Source organism: Onychostruthus taczanowskii, unplaced genomic scaffold (genome assembly GCF_017590055.1).
Source record: "Onychostruthus taczanowskii isolate IOZ18803 unplaced genomic scaffold, ASM1759005v1 scaffold18, whole genome shotgun sequence".
NCBI lineage: Eukaryota > Metazoa > Chordata > Aves > Passeriformes > Passeridae > Onychostruthus > Onychostruthus taczanowskii.
Window position 1 is genome coordinate 5,132,370 of NW_024499017.1, and position 18,601 is coordinate 5,150,970.

An 18,601-nucleotide genomic window follows, 5' to 3' on the forward strand; every position below is an offset into this window, starting at 1 on the left:
TGGACATTTTCATTGAAACCCAGATAATGCTTTCCACTTCCCATTTAAACCTGTGTAACTTTACACTTTGAACAATTAAGCATAAGAAGTCACCCAAAGAGGTAATTTGAGCTGCTTGAATTTCAGAAGGAAGTAAGAGTAGATTCCTTTGTCCTCCCAGGAGTCATCCCTAAGCAGGGCTTAGATACTGGCATGCTGGCAAAACAAGTGTGTGCCTCTGTCCAGAAGGCACAAATTAGCCAGGGTCCAGAGTCATTTTCTTAATTGTGTTAAAGCCTAGTTGACTAAATTTGCAACCCTGTCTTGGGCAGGGAAAAAAACCAAATTCAACCCTGTTGTAAGCCCTGCCTAGCCGCTGATCACAACTGAATAAACCCAGACTTGTTGGTTAAAATAATGAATACACTATTTGACATTGATTTTTCCTCTAGGAAAAGCAGTTCCATGAAATGCAGCTCTGCACTACCTGCAGGGTAGTGCAGAGCTTTCTCACGTGGCCCAAGTGTGAGGGAGCCACCTGTGCCAAGACAACACTTGGTGTTCTGCCACTCGGGCTGTGGCGGCCGCACTGCAGAGCCGTGCCTTGGGCAGGCCGTGCAGCGAGGGGAGCCTGCGGCTGGGAGCAGGACAGCTCCCTGTGCCTGGGGCAGAGGGACAAGGGCACAACAGCTTTTGTTCACTAGGACTCCTTTGCCTACCCTGGAGTTGCTGTCAAGTGCCACAAGTACTTCTAATTTGACAACAGTAAGTAAAGCAAATTGAAAAGACCGAAGGAGGAGTGTTCTAAATACAAATGCTAAAATCAGATATAAGTACTATAAATTCATGATGATGCAACTATGCAGACATCCAAAAAATAACATTACCTTTATGGCTCTGGCTGCTAAATGAAAGTAAATGTACAAGAAAATATACAAGATAAGTGATACTGGTTTTAATAGGCACTCTGATAACTTATAAATAGTTACTTATGTCACATACGCCGTGTTTGTGAATGAAACGGGGTATTTAAATTTAGTGCTATTAAAAGAAAAATGAAAATCACTTCCTGGTTGAGTGAACTGTAACTTCTTGGTTTAGTCCAGTCAGTAGTTATGTCTGTCTTCTTCTCTGACACAGACAGTTTTATCTCTGACCTGGAATACCAGCCATCAGGTTCAACAGAGAAATGGACTCAACATTCAGCACTCATGTCCAACTCCTTTGTGGAAAATCTAGAGGGTGAGTCTGCTTACTGAAATGCTTCAATGTTTGAAATTGGAGCACAGAGGAAAGGGGAAAGTGGTGTAAGAGTTTTAAGAGCTGCGAGTGAAAAGCACTGTGTAATACTGAAGTATTGCTATAACTGGACACCTGCGTATTCTGAAATAGTTGGAAATTTAGCATTTGTGAGCCAGGTGTACACTCATTCAGTAAAAACCTCCACTCAAAGTATACAGAGCTGCCACAGAACTTCCTGAGTGCTGTAGGATCTAGTAAAATAGCAGAAGAGGATATGAAAATCTTAAGCCAAATATGGGCAAGGTAGAAGAGTGGGCAGATCAGTTAACTGAGAAATTTGGAATGTTTATCTTTTTCAAAAAGATGAAGCAATGTCAATTTAAATAGATGGAATACAGTGGCATGCACCTCCAGTCAGAGTATGATGAATACAGGTTCATAACTAGATTTAGAGTTGAATGTGCACTATAATTGGGTAAGAATATCCGGATTTATTATTTCAGCCTCTTTATTTCACATATAAGCAAGATAATTAGGCCCTATGACTCTGCTAAATACTAATGATATTAGAAATTGTTGCATGGTCTATTGGTCTTGTTTGTGTTTAGACTTTAGTGGTTTTCACTTTATTACAAACATGCCTGAAATGCCAAAGAACTATACTGTCCTTTTTCTCTCAATTTGTGTACATTATAAAGACCTATAACATGTACTACTTTCTCCATGGATTTGTAAAGGTTAATAACTGTAAATGTACAGCAGATTTGGTAACAGTGAAATAACCAAGCTCTTCGTAAAACTTTCACACAATTATTGTGTAGACTGATCCTAAGTTTGCTTATGAAACTGAAATAAACCACACTGGTCTTTTGCCCAGCTTTCAAGAAACTTAATTCTGCTTTCCTTACCTATCAAAATGTTATTAGTAAGGTAAGTAGCTCCTATTTGGAATGGCAAAGCCAGGGAAAGTACACCAAGCTGACATTCCTATGTCTTGAAACAGCAAATCAATTAGTAAAATACAAGTTATAACTTAGATTATTTCAGTGTTCTGCACTACATCCTGTGCAATTCAGAGTCTGGTAGGTTCAGAATAATTGTTGAAGAGCAGGAGTTCTTGAAAAATGGAAATTCAGGCTAATAATAAAATAACCCTCAAACAGCAGTATCCCCAACTGAAAAATAACACATAGGGTGGTAAACCCCAAATTTAGGCCTGTGAAATGTACACTGACAGGGCCCTTTTATAAAGGCACACAAACAGAAACCCAGACAGAAGCACGTTTACACACAAGTGTTAGCATTTGACAAATATAATCAAGAAACATGGCATTTTTTAAATGAAAATGATGGGTATTTTATGTATTTGGCACAGTGTAGTGTGGTATTAATACGGGGTAGGATTACAGAGGAAAGTAGGATGGTTTTGTACCTTGAAGAATGCTCAGTGTCAAATCAGACAAGTTAACTGTATCCACTGCCAGTACAGAATTCTTACAGAGACAATTTTCAGGCTTAAATTAGGAAGAACACAGCTTCTAAATTATACTGCTGGAGAGGAGAGCAACTGTGACTGCAGTGTGCTGCAGGAGATCAGAGCATCTACAAAGGCAGGAAATAACTAGTGGAATACTTGAGTCATCCTTTATAGAAGGGGTAAGTGAGATGACTGCTTCAGGGAGTACCAAAACATGAGGAATACCTACATGAGGAAATATCTCTTTATTTGGTTGAAAGGAGTGTACAAAAACTTCTTGAAAAAATTAAATCTTGTTTTGTAGCAGTTTCAGCGTCACAGACTGTGACAAACTTGAAAAGACCAACTGTAGAAAACAGTCAAGCTTATGAAAATATAATAGGTGGTCAGAAGGGTCACATAGTTGCAAGCAGTCTGCAGATTATTTACGAAGGTTCAGAAGTGTGCAGTTACTCTGCTGTGAGAGAGACTACAAGCTGCTTCCACGTTATGAAGTTAAATGGGAGCAACAGATGACTAATCAGTTATTCAGTTAAAATTAGGTAAGTGATGTTGGAAAGTTTTGTGTGTTGATGTTGACAGTTGAGGAACTAGAGATTCTCATGCCCAGAGTCCTTTGAAAAAGAGACGTGTTGCAGTAGCTGTCTCAATGCAAGGTGTCAGTGAAAAGGTTTCAGAGCAGTGACAGTGACAATTGTCCTCAGGTAGATGGCATGCCAGACGGCAGCTCTGGAAGAGCAAGCAACAGTTAACTGTAAAGTAGAACCTGATGTGGAGTCTGGGTAAATGTGGCACTGCTGCTGCTCTGCTGTTGGGAAGGGTGAAAACCAAAAACCTTCTAGAAACCTCTACAGCAAGATCTTGTGATTGAAGGAAACCAGGTAGTTAAAGTGGAAATTAGAGTAAGGGAAAGAATCAAACCTGCACTCATCAATGCAGTGTTAACTATTCTCATTTAAAGCTGTCTCATTTAAGATGAGAACTATGAGGACTTGCTCAGTAGTGTTAAAAGTAGTCTTGAAAGGGTAAATAAATGCTAGGCATGTCTAGGGAACAGCAGAGAATAAAAAAATGCTACTCCTTCAATCTATTTTGTGGCCACATTTTGTCCCTGATGCCACAGAGGAGTTAGATGAATCCCTGTTGTTGGATCTGCTAGAACTCTGCAGCCAGAAAAAGGAATGAGGAGAAAATGCCAAATATAATAAAAGGAGTGGGGGGGCACAGAAAAGGTAATGAAGATAACTCCTGGGAAGGTAACCAGCACAGACCTCCAAGTAATCCTGGGGCAAGTTCAGTACATCTAAAAAGCATTGCTATTGCTATAGGGAGTTTAACTTTGCAATCTGTCACAGAATGTTGCACTTGACAGAATTTTGCACAGACCTTAAAAGATCCCAGAGAGAAAAATCCAAATGGGAACATTTGGCACAAAAGATTCTGTCTCTAACTCAGGAGTTCCCTGGGAAAAACACATTTTGGAGGCTGGTGGAGCATTGCTGTATCTTGCACACGTCTCTGCTCTTGCCTATTGCAGCCCTAGTGGTCTGTAATCTGAACTGGTTTGCCTGTAGTTCTCTGTACAGGCTTTGAGGAAGTATTTTTGACTTTAAAAAACCTAAAATGCTTGGTAACTGCCAGTAAAGATAACTTGCTTGTCCTGTACGTGCAAGGAAAAAGAGTTTACTTGATTATTCTCTGAAAGGTCTGTAGGTTCAGGAATTTCCTTTTCTTATATTCTTATAAAAATATATATATACTTAGATATACTTCTGTTTTACTTTGTGCTCCAGTACAAAATATTTGTCTTTTAGCACAATGAGAGGGGAAATTAGACACAGAGCAATTCAGAAGCATGTTAGTTTTTGCTTGGCATTTTATTAAAAAAGATAATGCCTTTACTTTTGATATTAGAACGTCAAACACCTTAAAAACACCTTAAGAGAACTTGTTATTCTAAATTCATGGGGGGGGGGAAGGGTTTAATTTATCCAAACATCCAGGAATTTATTATTAGAAGCACCAGGTTCTAATGGTGATTTCATGCTTCATAGCACAAGAGTTTGTTCTGTTCAAATCAGTGAACATGGATCACTTTCTGTAGGTGGGAATTTCTCCAGAGGGGTTGGTCAGTGCTGGAACATCTGATGAGATCAGCACCCATAGCTCTGGGTGTCACTCACTGCCCAATGGCTGAGCTGTTCAACCTAACTTTAGGTCTTAAAACTCTGGCTAGCAAATTGCAAAGTTTGAAGAGCTCATCCTGAGCAGTGTGGCTGTCAGGCTGTGGCTTTGTCAGCTGTCCAGTGCAAGCCTTCAGTGAGCAGAGGCAAAGCCCTCGGCCTCAGGGGCGGGGGAGGCCTCGGTGCTCCAGCTGCTCCACTTGTGCAGTGAGCAGGGACTGGAAACAGGCAAACAGAGCCCAATGGGAAATGAAAACCATGGGAAGAACCCAGTAAAACAGAGTAAGTGGATGTTCTTATTTTACAGCAGATCCAGAAGTCAGAGCTACTTCTACTCTGTTCTGCCCATATTGATGTTAGGATGCTACTTCATATGTTGCAATTTTTAATTTTGTAGGCTGGAGCCTCTATCTGATATTTGGTGTTTTCTCAATGCAGCGTGTTGCTCCTTTTCGATGCAGCACACCTGGCAATGCAATATTGCAGTATCACCAGTATTGACCAGGCCAATCTAATCTGTCTGTAGCAGATTTTCTCCCCACCAACTTAACTTCTGTTCTGCACTATCTATTTTTAACTGTTAGTATAAATTTGCCAGCCAGCTTATGTTCTAGATAAATACTAAGGGAGGAAAAGCTGAAACTATTGCAAATAAAGTAACAGCTGAAATTCTGAAATCCGGGAAAACTGCCAGAGAGGTCAATTACATAGACAGAGAAAAGTTGTTAAAATAATTTCTATTTCACAACCCAATATTAAAAAAAAGGAGAAAAAATATTTTAAAAACCCATTGTATCACATTTTGATCTGTGCCATATCTGACAAGTTTTCAAAGTGCAGTTATCCTTGTTGCATGGAGGAATGTGCCACACGTGTGCACAGTGTAGTGTGTGCACCCCTCTCTCTCTTTGTCTGCTCCAGTTGTCATTTCAGGATTATTGACCTGGACTGTTAGCACTGAAAACACTTTGTAACATTTTTGATGTCATCCACTCAGTTGATACTGATCATCCAGAATGATTTTAGGTATCAGTAGGCACCAAATGATCACTAAATATTAGCAAGGCCTCTGTAATGATTCAGTGTGTAAGACATTTGTGGTTCCTCCTGACTCGAGGAGTGAGTAGAGGTCCAGGCTATGGGATCAGCAGTCAACACTGGCACCATGGGTACCAAACAGGCAGGGACTTAACTGGAGGGGGCAGTGGACTGAAAAGTCAAGGTCCTACTTGCACAACTGTTCATCTAAAGGCTAATGAAATTGGCTCTCTCCAAAGAGGCAGCAAAAGTATGAACTACAAAACACATGAACCTGGCAGAGAGAGCCCAGAGAAAATGAAAACCATCCTGGAGATCTGTATTGCAGAATCCCAGACAAGCTCTGCAGCCTCCCGCTGCAAACTTGTGCTGAAGAAAGGAAATGGTATCAAGACAAGGAGGCTTAACAAAGCCATGCATGCTGCTTTCCCAGTGTCTAGTTGCTAATGGCTCTTAAGGCTAAGCAAAAGGGAGTATGAAATTTTTGTAGATATATTTTTAGGACAGAGTAACCCCTGCAGCCCATAGTCAAAATAGAAGAGGTGGGAAAAGTAGTTTTTAAAAGTAAAGAAATTTTCTTTTGTTTGTAAAGCATCAGCAGTAGAATCTGAGCTTGTCCTTTCTCAGAATTGTTGAAATCTGTTCCTCTCCCAATTTGTCACCTGAAGAACTTGAGTTTTGCTAGACAATATTGTAGAACACCTGTATTTATGCACATTAATTAAGTTTTCAGTTTTAATCACAGACTGCTAAACATCATGCATTCAAATACTGACCTCTGGATTTCTCTTTTAGTCTTTAATACAAAAAGGAAAATGTTGTATGATCTTGCCTTCAGCCTTGTACATTTTTATACAGGATTTTATCTCTTACTGACTACATGATTTACATTTTAAACTGCTTTAATTTATACCATTCCCCACCAGAAAGACAAGTCCTGATAATACTGGTATTATATGAATATTATATGTGCCATGAAAGCTTAGAGACTGATCTGAGCTGCTGCCTTCTGCAAGTTCTCCTTTCTTTGAAAGCTTTATTTTTACCCCCATCTGTACCTCATCTAAACAATGGAGAGTCTTCTGGAGTCTGCAGGCTCCCCCCAGTCCATTTGTTGGGTACAGAGTTCCAGATAGCTGAAATGGACATTCCTGGAAAGTACAAAATAGGAAGATGTGTTAGTTGGGAGGCCGAGGTCTGGGAAAAAATACCTTGGTCAGACACAGCAGAAAAAGCATTTTTGGCCTTTTCTTGAGGCCTGCAAGGTGTTCTGGCAGAACACTGACTTACATATTTATTTTGAAAAAAGCACACTTGAATACTGGTTGGTTTTATAAATTAGCAATTCTTACAAAGTCACTGGGACAAGCAAGGTTCCTCCACTAGAATTCCCCATCAGAATGAAGACATGGTCCTGCATTTGCCTAAGAAATGGTAGATATTTCTAATGGAAATCCATGTAAACCAAATCTGTACTCACCACATGCTAAACATATTGTAAAAAAAAAACCACTGAGCTACAAAACAGCCTCTTATAAACAAATCAGTGATTATTTAGAACAAAGCAACACAAACTAATCTGTAGCTTTAATATTCTACGTAATGACTTCTGCAGAAATTTGGCAAATAAAACCCCATGTGACCAGCTATTGTCCTCAGTGTAATGTGTTCTAAGGAGAATGCAGTGCCAATGGCTACGTGCTGTGCAGTTAAACTCCTCTGCTTGTGGGAACTACCAAACATTGCAGGACAGACCAGTTTGTGCTGATGGTGCTAGTACAGATACAGATCAGCCATCAAAAGGGAAGTAACTAGTAATTTCAAAATACTGAACTTCAAAATGTTATTTATAATGTTTTTATTGTAGCACTCATGAAAGTTTTAGCAGTACTGAACAGCTGGGACACTGGATTTGCACAAAGCTACTGTTCAGTAGATAAGAGCTGTTGGAGCTCCTTAGACCAAGCTAATGAATGCCCTGGCAGAAGCTGGTGTAGCACAGCTCTTATGAATAATCACCTATAATTTGTTTAAAAAATAAAAAGTTGTGGGTTTTTTTAGCAGTTGTTTACTTATGTATTGTGTTGGCCTAATAAAAATACTTGGGAAAGTGCCCTACCTGCAGTCACACAATTTCCAGTGTCGCTGTGCAGTTAAGTTCATTGAATGACAGGTTTTTCTGAAGCTAGATAAATTGCAAATCTTGTAATGCTTGAGGGAATTGGCTTTTCCATGGTGTGTGTGACCTGCTAGAACCCTTGGCTTCAATGCCATGTGTTTAACAAGCTGTCCTTGCACTGATGGACTGGTGGATAACCAACACGTCTTCCATTACACACAGGGCTGTGCAGGAGGTGGTTTTAATGCTTTCCTGAGTGACTTTGAAGAATATAGACACAACCTCTTTTCAGAGCTGAATTTTCTACGTTACATGGACTTCAGCATATTCACAATATGAATACATTTTCTTTCAGACCCACTTATGGGTGGATCCTACTGCCACGAAGGGCAATGCTCAGGCTGTTTAATTGCTATAAACACAATTTACCACCTGTAGATTGGTTTTGTTACGCTTCTACCAGACAGGAATAGTTGGTAGGAAAGTAAATCTTGCTATGGAAAATTAAGGAAGCATTAAGAAAGGTGGTGAAGAGCATCAACACTGTTCTGTAACATTACCCAATGGAGAACAAAGTAGCAAAAGCCTGGGTTCCAAATCTGTTAAGATGTTCAACAGGAGCAGCTTATTAGCAGAACAAAACATTCTAAAAATAAAAATGGTCCTTAGTCAACAAAAGGATCCATTAAATACCTGTTTATGGAAGGTCCAAGCAAACTCATGCAATTATTATATTCAAAGTCTTGCTGAGAAAGAGATGATATAACCTACTGCCCACTCAGTAATGGGAATCAACAGTACTCACTGCCTCTAACAATGAAATAATAATTTAGATTGTGGTTATGGTGCAATATTTTTCTAAAATTTGTCATTATTATTTAATGTGATATTTTTCATGTCCACGTAGAATGTTATTCATTTTTCTTTGGTAACATTACCAAGGTCCATTTTTGTAAAATAGACATTTCTATCGCTGCTTTTACAGTTAGCCTTTAAGATGATAATTTTTATCATCTTCCAACCTCAATTGTCCTGCATAGGATAATTACATAGGATTTAGAGTAGGACTTCAAGATTATAATTTCTTAATAATCTAGGTTAACTTTGTCACATTCATTAAGGTGTCCCTCAGTTTTAAATAGTACAAGTTGATTAAACTTTGCTGAAGTTGACACACATGGATACACAAACTGGCCTGTATATTAGTCCATCCTGAATCTTCAGAAATTGACTGATATCATTTGGTTACTGTGGTTTCAGAAATACAAGTATTCAGAAAACTGGCCCAGTTAATAGGTATGTAGTGTTTAAAAAGAATATTCTCTTAACCTGTATCCAAGTTCTTAGGAAGTTCTGTAAGTAGCCTGAAAGAGCCAGGAGTTGCTGGAGTTATTTGTTGTGCCTGTCACACTCTTGAACAGAAGTTCTGTGGGGAAATCTCAATAAACCTGACCTGTGCTGTGCCTTTCAGTTACCTGTGTGTCATGAATGCTCATGTGGTTATTTTATTCAAGGGGCTTAGGGAGTCTCCAGCATGGATTATGGCAGGATGTTTTTCCCCCTTGCTTAACTGTTGCTGAAGCCAGGCTCCTCATTCATCTTGTGTTGCGTAACAGCATCAAGGCTTAGCTCTGAAAGTATTTATCTTTAAAAGGGTTATGCTGATGAGTTCTGCCTTTTGGAAAGCATAAAATCTGTCAATTTTTAATATGTCTTCTTTTCTTTATAGTGAATGAGATCATAGGAAGAGATATGTCACAGATCTCAGTGTCACATGGAACAACAGTGACCAGCCAGCCTGCACGTGCGTGTCCTGGATCTCTGGAGACGAGAATATCTGATGGAATCCAGTAATGGATAAGCTAACAACTCAACATCCATGAAAACATCACAGTTTCTCTGAATATTTCTTCATCCTCTTCCTCTTTAGACTTACTGTGCTTCCAACTCTGTGGCCTTTATGAACTGGAACAGTGGATCCTTGCAAAGCCCTTTTAGTGGGTTACATTTTTGATGTAGAGACAGAGCATTTTAATTATAGTTCCTCAGATGCTGTAAAGAGACTTCTTAAAATGGACACACAGAATCTACACCAGATATTTTAACTGTTTTAAAGTTACAAATAAGCTTTGCTTTTTGCATTTAAATAGAATACTTTTATATTTTAAGTGCTTCAGATGTGTGGAGGTGTTAGTTTGCTCTTATAATATTCACAGTCCTGAACGTGGAAGATTTAATGCACATCTTCGGTGTGCTGCTTGCCCTTAGAGGTAGTATAGTTTGTAACTGATGATTTGTAACACCTTTTGGTCATTTTGGAAAGCCTTTAAAGCTTCTGTTGTTTAATTTTTTTCTTAATGAGATCTTCCAGTGGCAAATCATACCTGTCATCTGAAGCCAATGCCACGGAAGCCATTGTGTATATGAATACTGTAGTGTTTTCTTTCTTAGATTCATAGGAAGCAAAGCCAAATGTAGATCTGCACTTGTTTATAAACTGAAGATGTTACTTGATAGGCTGCAGAAAGACCATTCCATCATGAAAGTGTTGGGATAGAAATTACATTCCAAAATTTAACTTTTATAACTTTGTGGATAATCTTCCTGATCTTTATTAGCACAGGCTCCTTCTTGAAATAGCTTTTTTCTTAGCAAGTTACATTTGTAATCAAATTTGAGCAGTAGGATTTTTAGATTAAAGAACAGCAACATCAAAGCCATGTTAGATACAGGAGAAAAAATAATGTTTGCTGAGGATCTAAATATTCCCATTATCCCTGCAGAATATGGTTCTGAAATCACCAATTCAGTGGCATTCAAGTTTTCAATGCAATAAATCATTTGGTCACATCTGTATCTTTTATATGCTGTATGCCTGACCATGCCCCTTGGAACTCCTAAGGAGATGGCAGTTACAGTTCCTTAAATTCAGGCTGTATGTAAATGTCAGTTTGCTAAAAAGTAACTTACTGTGAATTAGTGGTTAGGCAGTATGATGTGTCCATGCTTGATTTCAGAGGTGTGAAGCAGGAGCTACCAAAGAAATACACAAGATTCATCACAGCAGCAGTAAACTCCGTGCTGTGCTCTGAGGATGCATCTCCCTTATCCCCATAATCTGATGAATTTGAAACAATCTGTTTACATCATTACTTAAAAATCTCTGGCCTTTCCAGTCTGACTGTGGAGAGGATCTGACACTGCCTGTGGAGGCCATGGCCATTTCCCTCCCCCAGGAATCACTCATTTACAGAGCTTCCCTCCATGCAGCACACAGGGTATACCAGTCATGGCAAAGGAAGGTCAGCAGTACGTGGAACCTCAGAACATCCAAGGTGTTCTTTTAGCTGCTCATTTGGGTGAGCCATGACAATCTAACAAAAATTAAGAGAGAATTAACACAAAGAATTAGAAAAATGCAAAGTATATTTGCATTGGATCCCGTTCAGACCTGTGTGGCCATGTCAGCAGGTAACATATGGGAAGCACATGCCCTTTGTAGACTTCAAATGAACGAAAGGGTCTGACAGTGGAGAGCAGTGCTGAGTTAGAGCACCTGGCAGAGCAAACACAGCTTCTCCTGATGTTGCATTTTGGCAAACAGTGGTGGGGAAAACTTTCCATTGAGCCTTTTGCAGGCAGAACCGTACACCAGGAGTGAAGTCAGTGCCCAAGCAATACCATAGCTGTAATCCCATCTCTGTAATAGCTGAATATGAACTTTTAAAGACCATATTAAGTGGGTAAAATTGTACTTTTGTCATGTACTTCCTTTTAAGAGTGCAGCCTGAGGCTACTAACTTGATGTATCATAGTTATTTCAAACACCTTAATGCAAGGCCGCTATGTACCTGCTGGGAATCTTAAGCATCCTTTTTGTGAATGTATTGTTCAGTGGTGCAAATCTTGACATTTGCAGGAAATAATTGGCAGGGCTGGAATCTGGAAAGTGTGATATTGTAATTGTCCCTCAGCAATGGTGCTTTACTCTGTCCTCTACTCGTGTGTGTTAAAGATCCTAGAAAGAACTCACATGCTCAGAAATACATCTACTTCTGTTTCTAACACCTTCAAAACAAACCAAACCACACAATGCTGTAAACTATGTCATTGTCTCAGAGTGTGTGCTGTGGCAAGGCACGTTCCAGTTTTCATTCATGTATTGGGTCTTTTGCATTAACCATTGTTTATAGGAGAATTCTGACTGAAAAGCTTTTCATACTCTATGGGATTTATGCTCCTTTATCCTGCTGGTACAGACTCTCCTTGCAAGTTCTCCAAGTAGCTGGAATTCACACTGTACCTAAAATATAGGAGCCCAAACAATCCGGAGTTGCTATGCACTAAATTTTCTGATGCCTTTAAATACCTTGATGCCTGTAGACATAGAAATGCTTTCCTATTTAAAAATGAAATTAAAAAAAAAATATAGCTTTGGATACTAAAGCAGTTTTGTATTTGCCTTGTAAAAGCTTCAATACAAGGGTCTTAATTTTATTTTAGCTTGTGTGATAACGTAGATAAAGACTGTTAATCTTGTATAATTTTAGTGGTATAAAAAGCACATGATCTCTATTGGACTATGCAAATTTAATTAAACAACAGAACCCGGCAACTGTTAATATTTTGTTGGCATCCACATCCTTGTCCTTAAGTCCTGTCTTGTCCCTGAGTACTTTCCCAAAAATTTTTAATAATTTACATTATCCTGAAGGAAAGCCTTAATGATAGCTTTTCTATAAGGAGGGTCAAAGATCAATGCTTAGGGAAAAATATAAAGGGGTAGCATATTAATCCAGGGGGACAGGGATGAGTTCTGAAATTACCATTAACTAGGAATCTGAATTTCTGTAGTAAAACTTACCTGTTATCAGGGGAACTGCCACCCTTTTTAAACCAAAGAATGAAAAAATGGTTTTGTTCTGATACAAAGCTTTGAAACTCTATTTTTGATACTCATAATGGATGTCATTCCTTGAGGTTCGGAAATCGTTCAAATTGAAGTTTTATATTTAAAAATGTGGGACAATAAAGATTAAGTTCTAGATGTTTACAGAGCCTTGTATTGTAATTTCATGTACATTTTGTATTTTAAACATTTTTGTAAGTTATGATTGCAGTGCTACTTGCAGAAATAAAGGGAAAAACTTGCATTTAGGCTCTTAAATCATAGTGTTCAAATAAATAAAAATAATGCAAATACCTTGTCATTTATTTGAAATGCAGACCCAGAGGTAGTGGGAAGAAACTCCATTTGTGATGCAGTGGTAACCAGCTGTGCCAGGCTGGGACAGGGGGAGTGAGGGACATTGGACATTCCTCCTGGAAGAGTGGTGATTTTGAACAATCTGACAGAGTTTGGAGCTCAGATTAGAGCCAGCAACAGTGAACCTCCACCTGCGTGAGAAGTGATTAACAGTGCTGGCAGAGAATCAGCCTGCACAATACTGCTGCTTCCCTCCTTGCAAGTGTCATTGTTTCAATTAGACAATCACAAGATTATTTTGAAAGATTTTTCCAGAAATTATTATTCGAGGAAGTTCATAATAAAAAGCAATTTCCATTCCTGAAAGGATATCACAGGCAAGATGTAGTTAAACTGTTTCTGAAATAAATGTGAAATTCCAACAAAGTTTATATTACTTGCCAAATCCTTGATCAGGCAGCACCGAGGGAAGTCCCTGTGGGTACAGCCAGGCCTTACGCTGTGTATCTCATCTCGGTGATCTTGGTGCTACTGAAAAGGGTTTGATCTCCCTTGCAGTTTCCTACCGGGCCCTTTCCTTACCCGTGGAATCCCAGTGAGGTGTGGGGCTGTTCAAACCGAACACGGGAACAAAAGCTCCGGCCCTTGGCTGCCACGCTCACCTGCCGGGAGAGAGCAGGAGCAGCACGGCCAGGCTGGGATTCGCGTCCCTCAGAGCGCCTGTCCCGGCCCGTTACCTTCAGCTGCATTCAGCTATAAATACACCAGAAAGGGGATGCTCGAGTGCCACCGGCCCAATGCGCGATAAATATAGCCGAGGTTTAGTAAAAATAGCCCCGGCCGTTTGAAAGCTGTTCACATGTTCTGTGGGGTGATTACCCAGGGTATAATTAGCACACACCGACACCAGCAATAAGCCATTGACTGCATTTTCAGATGCAAATGGGCTGGAGGCTGCTTCGCTCGGGCTGATGGGGATCTGCAGTCACGCCAGGGCGGGTGGAGCTCAGCGCTCACACACGCACGGCTCTTGTTGCAGAGATGAGGCTTTATTCCAGGCAGGGTGAAAACGTCTACCTTGCAAAACACTGGTTTGGTGTTTCAAGTAATCAGAGAAAAGGAATGTCCTGTTAAAGTCAGTTCCTTTAGAAGAGTAACCAGATGTTAGTTCACTTACGACCCAAACCCAAAGGAAATGCTGCCAGAAATCAAGGCCTTTTAATTCTCATATTTTAGCCAGTATTTCCTTACAGTATTCCACAGCACAGACTTGTGCTGTCTTCTTCCTGCTGCTTGTTTCTGGACTCTCTCTCTCTCCCTGCCTAACACAAAATATCACTGTATGTTCTGAATTTACCATGTGCTCCACTGGACTGAATAAGGTGAGGATTGAGCTGTTTTGTTCCTACCTTTTTTCTCTGCCCCTTGGCTTCAATTAATTTACAATAACAGTATTCAGGAACTGGCCCCTGCCAGTAGTGAGTGAAGTATTAAGATATGTAGAAGGCCATGGAAAAGAAAAAGGATTTTCAATATATTTAAATTCATGCATATTTTTGCATACAGACTTCTCTGGTAAAGGAAGTTAACTCAGAACTTTATTCTGCCTGGTAAAAGGATCGTTTTTATCAATCAATCAGTCATTCTTAAAAAACAAAAAGCATTGTCACTTGCAGAGATCCTCTAAAAAATTATTTTCCACTAACATACTGTTACTTTTGTTAACACCTGCTACACGCAAAAGAAAACAGAAGGAAAAAAACCCAGACTAAGATACAGAAGTAATAAAAAAGGAATATTTACTTTGCAAAAAGACTTGGGTGTTCCACAGATCTTGTTTTTGAAGAAATTGATCCACTAGAAAAGTCAGGCTATGCAAGTTCTCAAGCTGCAAATATAAAGTTTTCGTTTCATTCGTGGTTTTTATTACTAGAAACTGAAAAATAAATACTTACCTCTTCCTTCCTGTCATTGCTGTGACACCTGCTGGTAAGAGTTGGAAGAATGTTTGTAGTCTGTGCTTGTTCTTTTCTGTAATTTTTGATCAAAGAAAAGTGATGCACCAAAAGAGGACTTGATGTGAAAATATTGCTTGGGAATGCAGTGCTGGATAATCAGTGGTATCATGTGAAGTAAGCTGGAGGGAAAAGGGAACAACTACTCTTCCAAGTTCTTCTGACAGTGGAATGATAAATGACTGATGGCTTAGAAAGGTCCTTCTTGTAATAAAAAGCAGGAAAGACAAGGAAGCAGCGTGTTGAAAATCCTGATGGTTGGGAAGGCAAATATTTTCTAGAAAACAGGCAATTATAAAAAACAATAACCACCCTACATATTAACAGCTGCAGCATCTCTCAGTAAACACCTCCACACATTAACGACTGCAGGTTCTGGAGTCAAAGACAAAAGTTCCTAAATCCAGCTTCTCCACATACCTGAGGTTCTGGTTGTAACACCAACATCAAGATTTAGGCTGGCATAGAGCATTTTTCAGGACAAGGTATGAAAGGTCAGGGTTGCCTTCCTAAATTTACTACAGCTTGGTACAGAAGGTGTGATGGATCCTTCTCTGCCAAGGAGGTACAACTACTGCAACAAACACACAGCACAGAATAGCTGAGTGTTGTCCTACATGCATCATAATTTTTTTCCTCACAGCAATAAAAGGATCTGTTTGTAAATATTCCAAGAACTCCCTGGTGTATCCACCAGCCAAATCGTTCTTGCAATGTGTTGGAAAAGGACAAGACAAGTTTCTAGCAGTCAGTATGTCACTGTTTTCAAGTAGGAAATTCCCTAAGTATGATGCAAGAACAGATTATCCCAGTCTTCTGTCATTTGAAGAAGTGCCTCCAGAGCTGCTGCACAGCCTGTCCAAAGCACTGGTTTTCTGTGATTTAACGAATTAAGGTTTACTTTCAAGGTTTGTAATTATAAGGATTGCATCATAATAAATGTGCAACAACCATTTACAGGTCAGAAGCAGCTGCAGTTGGCAGCAGATGTGCAGATTTCCCGTTTAACTGCCATTGGTTCAACTTTACCCTGTGTGTTTTCTAGGCCGGGTCTCCACACGGAAAGGTTGCTCAGGACATTAATCCTCACTCCTGCCTGGCACAGCAGCTCCTGCTCAGGTCTGTGCTGTGTGATCAGTTCCTGCTGCAATTGTTTCTGTCTCCAGCTGCACTGTTCAGCACACACAGTTTTGCCAGTACATGCATTTCCATGTTCCCACCATTTCTTCCCTATGAGAGGTCAAGGATAACTTTCTTCAAGTAACAGCAAATACCACCCTGTGACATTTGCCTGGCTGTAGTCACAGTAGCTGGAGGAGGAGTATAAGCCATCAAGCCAATAGGACAAATAAGGCAATACTGAAACTGAATTAAGTGCTACTATGGGATTATTTTTTTCTAAGGATATGAAAAAAGAAGCTATGCCAAGAATGTCATCATTGCCATCTGACCTCACCACTGACAGAAGTTCTAATGGAAAAGCTGCACAAACAATGGAGGATAACAAGCAATCCAACAGTGGCCAGATCCAGGGCTGAATGACATCGTGGCTTGGAGAGGTACAGCCATACATTTTGTGGCTGTCAGCAGAGTTTGCTGAGAGACTGAAAGGCTGCTTGCCCAAGCCTAAACTCTTTGGAACTAATCCAGCTGCTAAAATGACACTGGAGACCAATATGGTTTCCTTAGCTAGAAAGAGGAATACAAAACATACAAAAGACAGAGAAAAGAGGGAAAAGAAAAAAGAGAAAATATTTTGGTTACCGAGCAGGTCTGTCTCCAGTTACAGGCTTCCACTCCTGTGAAAGGCTGACCTCAACTACTTCATAGCAGAAAGCAACGTTCTTCTTAGATTTACTTTTTAGATAGCAGTAAAGCTGCAAAAATCATTTTTTATATAAGCAACAGTTAACACATAGCTGGCTAAGCAGGGCATGTTCTAATGCAAACTGTTCCATTTTTCTGTGTCATTTGTGCCCTCCTTCCCAGACCAGCCCCCTCCCCCCCACCCCCCACCCCAGAGACTCTGACTTCATGACTTTGTATCATTTTCACATATAGTACACTAAGTTCAATATTTTTTCTAACACCACATGAACTCTTAGCAGGTCAAACACCATCTGGACCAGACAAGTAAAATGGAATCCTATCACTTAAAACAAAAAAAAAAAATTCCTGTTTGGTTGGCCTAAAACCAGAACAATTCTGAGTGACATTAGATATTATATTTAAACAGCGACTCAGTCTTTCATAATCAAAGTAGAAAAACTTTAGAAAGCAATTAAATGTTTCTTTACTCTCAGCTTGTAAGACAGCTTTCAAGCTACCTGGTGTTTCTTTCATTCAAAATACACTCGGGTGGCTTCACTGAAGGCCATTCTGCAGACAGTAGAGACGTGCTGCAAATGGGCCCAGCAAGCAGAATCAGCACTGGCCCCACACAACATAAAATATCCTCAGGGATGGATTTAACAAAAAAGAAATCACATTGCTGAGATTCAAGGAGCTCAGTTGTTCAGCTGTTCTGAAAATGTCCCCCAAGTTCTCAAATTTGTTTAAACAAGTGTCAAACCTTCATTCGATGTTACTGGCACTCTCTCAGTCACATGGATACCATCAGGATCCTGCTCTCAACAGCAAAAAGATTTTTAGGATTTTTTTTTTTTTTTAAAGAAGGAAAATTGCAGCTTGGGCATGGGGTCGGGGTATTATAAAATTTAATTCACATAGAGATCCTATGCAGCTCTAATTGCCCCCAAGAAAAGTCAGGGTAAGAAAAAAGCTGACACAGGACAGTTCTCTGGAGTCTCTTTTTCTGGCAAAATATGTGGGTGCTCATGGAATACACACCTGAATCCAGGTTAGACTTTGTGAGCACCCCAAAGGCACAGACATTTTGGCTTAAAGCCAGGAGTTAAATGGCAAACCAGTTTTAGCTTTCTATTTGCAGCTGAAAAGGAGGTTTAAAATCACATGCGGTTTGAATTATTTCTCTCCATTTGTGTATTTTGAGTCACTTTACTCTCAGTAGGACTCCCACAAAACAAACATAAGCAAGCAGGAATAGGAGATGAAATCTCACATGCAGAAAGGTCACTGAGGGAAACAGCTTTGGTCTGCCTGCACGGAACCAAGCAGGGTTCATCAGGAGGGTCACAGCCTCTGCAGTGTCCCCTGTACTGAACTCAGAGAAGTCCCTGCTGCTTCTGCCTCCAGTTCTTGACAGGTCCATCTCACAGCCAGGAGAGGCGAGTGCCTGACGGCTGACCAAGGTACAATGAATCCAACTGAAAAGCAAAGCCTGAATTCCAGGTAGCACTGCTAATTCTTCACCTCAGGGCC

The 18,601-nt window shown here is 39.9% G+C and overlaps 1 protein-coding gene and 1 long non-coding RNA gene across 3 annotated transcripts in view; one reads left to right on the forward strand and one right to left on the reverse strand.

Moving 5' to 3' along the window:
• NFATC3 (nuclear factor of activated T cells 3) overlaps window positions 1-13,238 on the forward strand; it is a 64,776-nt gene extending 51,538 nt beyond the window's left edge. Inside the window, exons 10-11 of one of the 2 annotated variants that reach the window (XM_041400365.1) lie at window positions 1,120-1,221; window positions 9,768-13,238. In XM_041400365.1, coding sequence (XP_041256299.1) covers window positions 1,120-1,221; window positions 9,768-9,892 — 227 coding nt within the window. In that variant the 3' untranslated portion in view covers window positions 9,893-13,238. The remainder of the gene's footprint in view (window positions 1-1,119; window positions 1,222-9,767) is intronic. The other variant, XM_041400366.1, reaches the window with a different exon arrangement.
• The window catches only part of LOC121333746, a 36,070-nt gene that overhangs the window by 7,319 nt on the left and 10,150 nt on the right, over window positions 1-18,601 (reverse strand). Inside the window, exon 2 of the long non-coding RNA XR_005952356.1 lies at window positions 6,978-7,070. This is a non-coding gene — a long non-coding RNA (uncharacterized LOC121333746). The remainder of the gene's footprint in view (window positions 1-6,977; window positions 7,071-18,601) is intronic.